Source organism: Pocillopora verrucosa, chromosome 4, assembly GCF_036669915.1.
Source record: "Pocillopora verrucosa isolate sample1 chromosome 4, ASM3666991v2, whole genome shotgun sequence".
Lineage (NCBI taxonomy): Eukaryota > Metazoa > Cnidaria > Anthozoa > Scleractinia > Pocilloporidae > Pocillopora > Pocillopora verrucosa.
Genome location: NC_089315.1, coordinates 7,320,684 through 7,329,266, shown reverse-complemented (window position 1 = coordinate 7,329,266; position 8,583 = coordinate 7,320,684). Strand labels below are relative to the sequence as shown.

Below are 8,583 nucleotides of genomic sequence, written 5' to 3'. Positions count from 1 at the left end.
TAGAATCCTTATAAAAAAAGACTGGAGCGATTGGAAAATGAGAAGCTAACATGGCCGACGACACCAACGAAGAGCATCCTCTTGATACTGTTATTTCGAGCTTTGAGGACGCTTTTGATCATCCAGAATTGTATCTTAAACCTCCCACTTCTCTTCATAAGAATACGTTAATTGCAATCAAGCAGATATTTGACTTTTGCAAGAGAGATGAACTACGTGGAAAGCGTTCTGTTGCGAGCACGTGTCTTTTGCAGGAACTCTTGATCGAAAATTTTGACGATGAACAGATATGGCAAGAAATTGAGCTGCAGAATACTCCTTTGATGCGTGGACTTAAGCAAGAAATTTTAGATTTGAAAGAAAATCCTCACAAGCTTTCTCTTTTACTTGGAGGAAGACATATCGTGAATCACAGACAGGACTTGGAAGAGAAAAAAGCCAATTTTGGAAATGACAATGGTGAAGTAAAACATGCAGAGAATTCTGATGATCAGTCGGATAAAGATGATGAAAATGGTGATGAAGACGATAATAATGATGACATCAGCTGCAATGATGATGATGATGACTATAATGACAATGGTGGAGATCATGAAGAGGAAGATGCCAATATTGATGATGATGATAATAGAGAAGTTAGCTTTCCTAATGGTGCTAACAGGAAATCAAGACCATCCAAGAAAAAATCTCAAGTTGATGACACTTTCTTCAAACTTTCTGATATGCTTGAATTTTTAGATAAAGAGGACAGAAAATATGAAAGAGCTTATAAAAAGGACAACAAAATAAATGATGAGGATGTTAGTGGCAAAGAAGATATTGAGCCTATTGACTACTTTATTGATATGGATAGTGATGACACTGATGATGATGAAGATGAGGGGTGGAGTGAAGCTATAGATGCAACAGAGTCACTTGTCAGAAGGTATGCTTGATGTGCTGGGATTCTACAGAAATTAGTCTTTTTCAACCTCCTCACTCTCAGGAATGACCTAAGAGCAATTTTTTTCCTACAATATCAAAAAGTTTTCAAGGAAAAGGGTGATGAGAAAAAAGGAAAATACCTACAAGGAGATAACTTTTATTTCACACAAAATTCATACAGCTAAAACTACAAGACATGTATGACAGACAGTACAAATAATTTATGTTTAGATGTGTAGAGTGAGAAAGTAACCTACATGAAGTGGTATCTCAAGACACACTCAATGTATTTAAGGAAAGTATTTTGCCCGGGATCACCAAACATTAAACTTAGGTAGGACTTATAATTTAATTATGCTGAATGAACATGATCCTGTGAAAGTTTGGCATGTATATATAGAGCTTCACTTTTGTAGCCTTCACCATATTTATTGTTTTTGAAACAATAAAAAGACAGGTAACAGCATAATAGCTAGGATTTTGGCTTACCTGTGATTATATGAATTTTTTTACTTTTGTTTGAGAAGAAAAAAGGAGAAAAATAGGGAAGTAACCAGAAGGAAAACATCTGCTATCAAAATGAAATATGCAGACTTCTTTGATCCCCCTGAGGGAGAGGATGGTGATGGAACAAATGAACAAAATGGGGATGTTGACGAAGATGAAGAAGAAGAAGAAATGGAAGTAGATGCAGAAGCTGATACAGATCAAGACACAGAGGATGATGAAATTCCTTCTATAGGTCACAAGGAAGAGGATACTAAAATATTGTCAAATTTTGAGAAAAAACAAGAAAGGGTAGGCTTGAGAGTACACATCAAAATTTTTTTTATCAAAATTGAAGGTTATCAGTAAATAGGAACTCTATAACTCAGACAGTAGTGCTTATTGTGGTTTTGCCTTCTGTATTACAAAACATTCTTTAGACTGAGCCACACACCAGAAAAAATATTTAATGAAACTGTATGATCATATTGAAATACTCTCAGGGATCTTCACTTATCTAACAGAAATAATTTTCAGTGGTCAGTGCAAGGTAATTTGGTCCATGTAGTATTCTTTTAAACAACTCAGCAGCTGTGTAGGTGTTAATGGCATATAATAATGTACCAGTGGCTTACATGTACCATACCCATAAACCATTTTAATGCTTTTGTAAAATGATGTCACTATAGCGATTAGAGATCTTGTGAGGATTTTTTTCAACCTCTTAATTCACCCAAGTGACCAGAACATAATTTCCCCTTGTGACACCACTACATAAACAAGTACCAGTATACAAGTGATGAGAATAAAGAAAAAAATCAACCAGGAGATTATTGGTTGATCCAATACTAAGTTCTCAGGACTAACATCACAAGAATTCTATGGCAGGTAGTAAGGAGAATTACTGTACTCGTGAGATCTTGGGAGTGAAAGGTTTAACACTATTTTCCCCTTTATTCCTGTACTTCGCTGGGATTTGAGGATTTATTGGACAAGGACCACTATAAGAGATCAATTTGAATGAAGCCATAGAAAGATTCCAAATTAATCTTTGTTTTCTTTATTTAGTTAAAACAGAAAATTGAAAAGCTAGAGAAAGCCAACTTGGCTGAAAAACCCTGGCAGATGTCAGGAGAAACTGGTGGAACTGTGCGACCAATCAACAGCTTGCTTGAAGAAGATGTCAGCTTTGACCATGCAACCACTTCTGGTAAACAAATTGATTACAACTCTTCCATAAGTTAAGTTATCAACAATGATTTTACTGTGTCCTGAGTTGAAATTAGTGTTAATTTATATATGGTATCATTCTTGAGAAATTTTCTCCAATGATCACGGCTGTTACTCAACAAGGCATTAAAAATGTTGTGTAAAGTTTCAAAATTAGAGCTTTTAAGTTTGAGATTCTCAATTAGAAAGAAGCACAGTGAGTCCAATGAGATTTCTTACTCCCTCAAAGCCCTTGATACCTTGAGACTGAATCAGGATTCTTAAGATCATGATTTTATAGGAATCATGCTTTCTGTCACCCCTATGTATTTTTTGGAGAACATATTTACTTAATATGAAGTAATGTAAAGTGACAAATAATTGGAAGGTGATCACACATTTGATCTCAACCCATAGAAAAAATACTTTGGTAAATGTTTTAAACTGTTCGGTTTTGTCAGTGAAGTATAGCAGGAGATATATGCAAACTAGCACATTGCAAGTTGTCAAATGTCTCTAAAATAGGTGTGACACTTTCACATCTTAGTGATGCTCTATTTCTGTCACAGCTCCAGACATAACAGAGGAGACAACACAAAACTTGGAGGATATAGTGAAACAGCGCATCAAAGATGAGGTACATTTCTTTCTAATTAAGGATGTGATACAGTGCCAAGTTGAGAGATGTGATGTTATGTGATACAGTGTGATGCAGTGCCATGTAGCAAAATCACTTGATTTTTCACAAATTTTACTCCCTTTTTTTCTTCTTTTTGAGACAGCTGCCACATTAACTTTTATTACAGGATCTAGGATTGTTAGTTCTTACTCTTGACTAGAATATTTAATTTTGTGACTTCCCTAGTATTTCTTTACAATTCACCTGCCAATGGCTGCAACAATATAAAGTATTTGAATTAAATTTTGTTGAGAAACTGTTGATGGCATTTTTTTACAGGCATGGGATGATGTTGAGCGTAAAGTTAAGCCTGTCACTGAGCCATATGAGTACAAGAAAAAGTTACCTCTGGATCAAGAAAAGAGCAAATTAAGTCTTAGCCAGATCTACGAACAGGAATATCTTAAACAAACACAGGTACAGTAAATACCAGGCAAGAAAATAGAAATTACCAGCTTGGACAAAAAATTAGTTATCACTTACAGGATTATTATTGGTAGTTGATTAACTAGCATCCAAACTAGCATCATAAGAATTTTATAGCACACAGTAAAGATAATTATAAATGAGATGCTGCGAGTGAAGGGTGAACCCTTCATAAGTCAACAAAGTCCTCACATCTATTTATTATAATAATTGAAATTGTTAATACTTTTAGTCCAGGATGATTTAAGTTATGTTATGAAATGTCATTTTAAACTCTATATTTTGCAGGTGGAAGCTGAAGAGAAAGAAATTGAAGAGCATGCAGAGATCAAAGCCTTGATGACAAAACTTTTTGTAAAGCTAGACGCTTTGTCAAACTTTCATTTTACACCTAAACCAGTAAGTTGTCCAGTTCAGACCTACAGTAAAGAATTCTCTTCCAGAATCTATTATTAGAAGTTGCTCTTAGAAGAAACTCTTTTGCTTCTCTCTTGTTCTCCAAATTTCCAGCATGCATCCATACCTTGATCTAAGCATGCCAAGCATTAATTAATTCTTAATTCTTTTATTAGTGCTTGGGGCTTAGCCTACAAGCAGGCCACCACTAAAAACACTGCTGCATAAATGTTTCTATACCCCTGAGAGAGTTTGAGGCATTGGACAAAGCAAACTGGCTAAAGGTCTGCAAGTTCAAGGCCTCAAACTTTCTGGCAGGTTAAGAAATGCTTGCTCCTCAGGATAATGACCACCTGCTTGCAAGCTGTCCAGGGTTGAGTTAGATGTGTACACTGCAAGCCAGTCTCAATGTTGACTTTCTCTTATTTCAGCCCAAACCAGAACTTAAAGTTGTCAGTAATGTCCCAGTGATATCTGTAGAAGAAGTGACCCCAGCAACTGTGAGTGATGCAATGATGTTGGCTCCAGAGGAGGTCCATGAAAAGAAGAGAGATCAGAAAGGAAGTTCTGAGAAAACAGACACTGACAGAAAACGCGACAGAAGGGCCAAGAAGAGAAGGCAACATGACCAAGCTGCGGTAAGAGGAAAGAAAGCCAAACTTAAGGAAAAGCTCAAACCTGGCCTGGGAAACAAGTATTCTAAAAAGGCTGCTCTAAAGAAATTGGAAAAAGATCAGACATCTCAAAAAAATGTGTCTGTGTTGAGAGACGAAGGTAGTGATAAACCTGTCAAAACTTCATCAACCTTCTTTTCTCGCCTTCAAGATGAAGTCAGGGATCAAGTAAAAGCTAAGAAAGATAGCAAGAAAAAGAAGGAGAAGTCTGCTGCTAAAGTGTCCCAATTGAAACTCTGAAGTCAAAGCATGGTGTGGTTCTACATTCTGCTTGTCTAAATGATTACTGAGCAATTCTGCATGAGTGACCTGTCAACAGTCGTGATGTGAGGTTGCATTGGAAGATTTGTGTGTCAAGTATGGACATGCACACCTCTGAAGCTAATTTAAATTGTAAAATTAGTGAACAAGTTCGGAAGTAAATTCTGTTCGTGATGATACACAATAAAGGTATCTGAGAGAAGAAGGTCTATAACCGTATGTCTATCATCTCTAGTCCTGTTTTCTGTAGCAAAACAAGTAATCAATTGCTGTTGATAACTTTGGTGGAGCTTAAATAAAAGAATTTGTTTGATAGTCATTTGGTATCAGTGTAACATTAAAAACATATGTTGGCAAGCTAAATGGGGGTGTGGACAAGAGGTTTGATGTCAGTTATGAAAAAGTGGTAATTGCTTATCAATCATAATCATTGTAACCATTACAGCCTTTTCAAAGTCTATTTTTTCTTAAAGGATAATACAAGGGGATGATGTGTTTTTTCTACTATTCCTTCTTTCATGTTTAAACCCAGCAACAATGGTAGTTTTTTTAAACAAGTTTAACTTATTAAACTCAACTTTGAAGCTCTCTGAGAAGCTACAAACTACAACAAAAGTTACACACCTAACAAAACCTAGGTTGTTATCAACATAACTATTATTTTACAATTTGATATACAGACAAATAACATTGTCTAACATATTTACAATTCTGGCATAGATAATTGGGAGGGAAAGATCCTGTTAAAATTTCCAGCCTTCTCCTGGCTTAGGTGCATCTTTGTACTCATCTATTGGAGTACTAAAGGCAGCATTTTTACGGAATGGGGTGTCCTTGGTCCGCACTTGAGATACACCCTAGAAAGAAAAAAAAATCCAGATTATTATAGGTTTAGACTACACAAATTTCAGGTTGCAGTTAATGTTTTCTGTAAGTTTTTCTCAGTATATTTGAGGACTTGATGCATAAGATAAGCCCTGTTCACAAATATGATAATTGGTTCACACCTCATTACCTGTAAAAGCAACCTTGCAGGCTGCTAAATGTAATTAATCAAGACCCTGCTAGAGCTCTCTTCCAACCTTACTAAAAATGTTGACATCCATAGTACTTACATGAACTTCTTCAGATCTTTCCAGCCAAAAGGTTGCAGGTTGTTCTGTCTTGACATCATGATCCTGAGTAGCAAGACAAAACAGAAATTATCTAAGGATTATTTTGTAGAAAATACAGGTGGTAAAGTCTGAAGGTCAAGTGGCTCTCATCTGCTAGTGCCTATCCCCAGTTTTTGTATTATAATGTAACCAGGAGGATGTCCCAAGTGGATGGGACGCCAAATCATTGCAGGTGACCCCATGGATTATTTCAAGTTTTCCTTAGTTTCTGATGGTTTCCTAATTCCCATTTAAACTCCTGAGCTGAGTTGTTCAAAGCTGGAAAAGCCAGGGTTAGTGTGAAATTTGATTTCAGATCTGAATTTCAAAGCTTTTAAAGAAAGTCAGCATCAACAAAATTTTGTCTACAATTTCATAATTAGATGCTCTAAAAAGAATAAGGAAAATTATCCTGAGGGGGCTTTAGAACAGAGAAATATTGAAACCTGGATTAAAATTTAACCCTGGGTTAGCACTAATCTGCCTTCAAACAACAGGGCCCTGTTGTAGTTAGGTGCCTTGCCAAAGAATACAACACAATAATCCATATGTATTACGTTAACTAAATAATTAAGGCAATCTGCTTCAAGTAGTCTATTCCAAAAAATTCTAGAGGTTGTCAGAAAAATTGGAGTGCATGGTTAAGTGTGAATGACAACAGCTTAAATAACAGTTACAGAATCATCCACTGAAAACATTTCCTTCTAAATGTTTTTAATAAGCTTACCCGTGTTGGTACCTTGACTATCGGAGTAAACTCTGTAACAAATTAACAAATAACAACAATGATATTAACACACCAATTTGTGATACAAGTTACTGACAATAAAATACATAGTTAGGAAGATTCAAGCACATTACTAACAGGTAAGTGATATTTTGCACAAATTATGACATTACAAGTAATTTGCTGTTAACATTTAACATGACAAACCTTTTGAAAAATCCTTCTTGGTTGTGGAAAGATATTCCACAGTAGGTGGTGGAGGGTTAAATTCTTCATCAACTTCAGCACTAAAAACAAAAGAAGCAAATTCACTTCTCTTTGCAATTCCAATATGTTGTCATGCCAACAGATTATGAGAACAGGCAAGCTTATCAGCTGGAGAGTGTTATTTCATATGAGACCAAATTCTGATCTTTAAGTCACAAGGAAATGTATAGCAGACAATAGAGAGGATTACTAATTGGATCTTGGGAGTTCAATGGTTGACTACCATTGTTATGGCAAAACCATAACGCCTATTTAGTTAAAAAAAATCCCTACAGAAAAGGTATTTTAATTTTGTAAATTTATAACAGTGAAGAAGCATATAAAACTGGATAACTTGCAGATGCAAATTAAATGCAAATGTAGTAATTAATAAAATTTCTTCCATTGTCATAAGTGTTCGTTTATTGGAGTCTGTAAACAGGAGAGTGACCAGTTCATTTGCTGGCCAAAACAAAAGTTTCATTCACTTGGCATCCAAGCAAACTTCCTTTTAATATACCTCACTTGTCTGTAGAGTTCTTCCTGTAAAAGTTGTTGCCTCAAACCAATTTTTCGTACTCCATGTGTCTCTGGTTTCCTGTATGAATCTCTGACAGTTGACAATCTCTCTGCTTCGGCATTAAAATCTGTCGTCAGGATACCCTGATATAGAAAAGATGAACAATGTCATAACAAATCAATCATCACGATGCATATTGGAACATCTTATCAACCATGATAATAACTTGTACAGGCATGAATTTAAATAAACTCCTCTTTTCAAGAAAATGACACAGAAGGGACAAAGGATACGTCAGTCCTTCCCTCGCCTAAGTTTCCCCCCTCAACCAAGGGGAAAGCAGTGGACAGGCATGACTACCAACATGGGTGCCTCGATGTTCTCCAAACTATTTTCTTCTCTAATCCCCCCTTCACCCCCCCCCCCCCCTCCCACTACTCTTCAGCAATCCACAAGAATAAGTTACACTTTCATTAATTATTATATATCTTCCTTTACCTTATGTCCTTGCTTATGTAGCTCAGAAACATCGACATCACCGGCTTTATCAAACTGTTCAGTTTGTCGCTGCAGGCAAAAAGGGTAAAAAACAGGTTTAATATTTCCAATTTTGACAACCAATACCTGTACTTCTAAAAGCTTCATATGAGTTTTCACTACATTATAAACACTGACACTGAGTTTTACTCGCTTACCTCTTCTACCCAGTTGTCTAATAGAGTTTTTCCAGAAGAATTGTTATGTCTGGTAACACTTAGAGTATCTGCACTCATTTCATAAAATAAAAGATGCAAAAAATGTAAACCAGAATCGAAAGAAAGCAACAAGTTTGTCTTCAGTACTCGACCTCAGCTGGTAATAATGCAATTATTTTGTTGTCC

The 8,583-nt window shown here is 35.9% G+C and overlaps 2 protein-coding genes across 2 annotated transcripts; one reads left to right on the top strand and one right to left on the bottom strand.

Moving 5' to 3' along the window:
• Nucleotides 1–21: 21 nt before the first annotated feature.
• On the top strand, nucleotides 22–5,348 carry LOC131786718 (U3 small nucleolar ribonucleoprotein protein MPP10). Its single transcript, XM_059103784.2, has 7 exons — nucleotides 22–925; nucleotides 1,452–1,722; nucleotides 2,479–2,620; nucleotides 3,189–3,256; nucleotides 3,578–3,715; nucleotides 4,013–4,123; nucleotides 4,552–5,348. The coding sequence occupies exons 1-7, from the start codon at nucleotides 51–53 to the stop codon at nucleotides 5,032–5,034; spliced, it is 2,088 nt and encodes a 695-aa protein (XP_058959767.2). The 5' UTR covers nucleotides 22–50; the 3' UTR covers nucleotides 5,035–5,348.
• A 200-nt stretch (nucleotides 5,349–5,548) lies between these two features.
• Nucleotides 5,549–8,549, bottom strand: LOC131786728 (sperm-associated antigen 8-like). Its single transcript, XM_059103791.2, has 7 exons — nucleotides 8,398–8,549; nucleotides 8,201–8,269; nucleotides 7,703–7,845; nucleotides 7,144–7,223; nucleotides 6,937–6,968; nucleotides 6,171–6,233; nucleotides 5,549–5,912 (listed from the first exon to the last, which is right to left on the bottom strand). The coding sequence occupies exons 1-7, from the start codon at nucleotides 8,473–8,475 to the stop codon at nucleotides 5,799–5,801; spliced, it is 579 nt and encodes a 192-aa protein (XP_058959774.2). The 5' UTR covers nucleotides 8,476–8,549; the 3' UTR covers nucleotides 5,549–5,798.
• Nucleotides 8,550–8,583: the final 34 nt, after the last annotated feature.

Coding starts and splice junctions, on each gene's coding strand:
- LOC131786718 (XM_059103784.2), top strand. CDS start 51: ATGGCCGACGACACCAACGAAGAGCATCCTCTTGATACTGTTATTTCG. Junction 2,621..3,188: donor TGACCATGCAACCACTTCTG/GTAAACAAATTG, acceptor TTTCTGTCACAG/CTCCAGACATAACAGAGGAG. Junction 3,257..3,577: donor AACAGCGCATCAAAGATGAG/GTACATTTCTTT, acceptor ATTTTTTTACAG/GCATGGGATGATGTTGAGCG.
- LOC131786728 (XM_059103791.2), bottom strand. CDS start 8,475: ATGAGTGCAGATACTCTAAGTGTTACCAGACATAACAATTCTTCTGGA. Junction 7,224..7,702: donor GAACTCTACAGACAAGTGAG/GTATATTAAAAG, acceptor TTTTGTTTTTAG/TGCTGAAGTTGATGAAGAAT. Junction 6,969..7,143: donor CAAGAAGGATTTTTCAAAAG/GTTTGTCATGTT, acceptor AATTTGTTACAG/AGTTTACTCCGATAGTCAAG.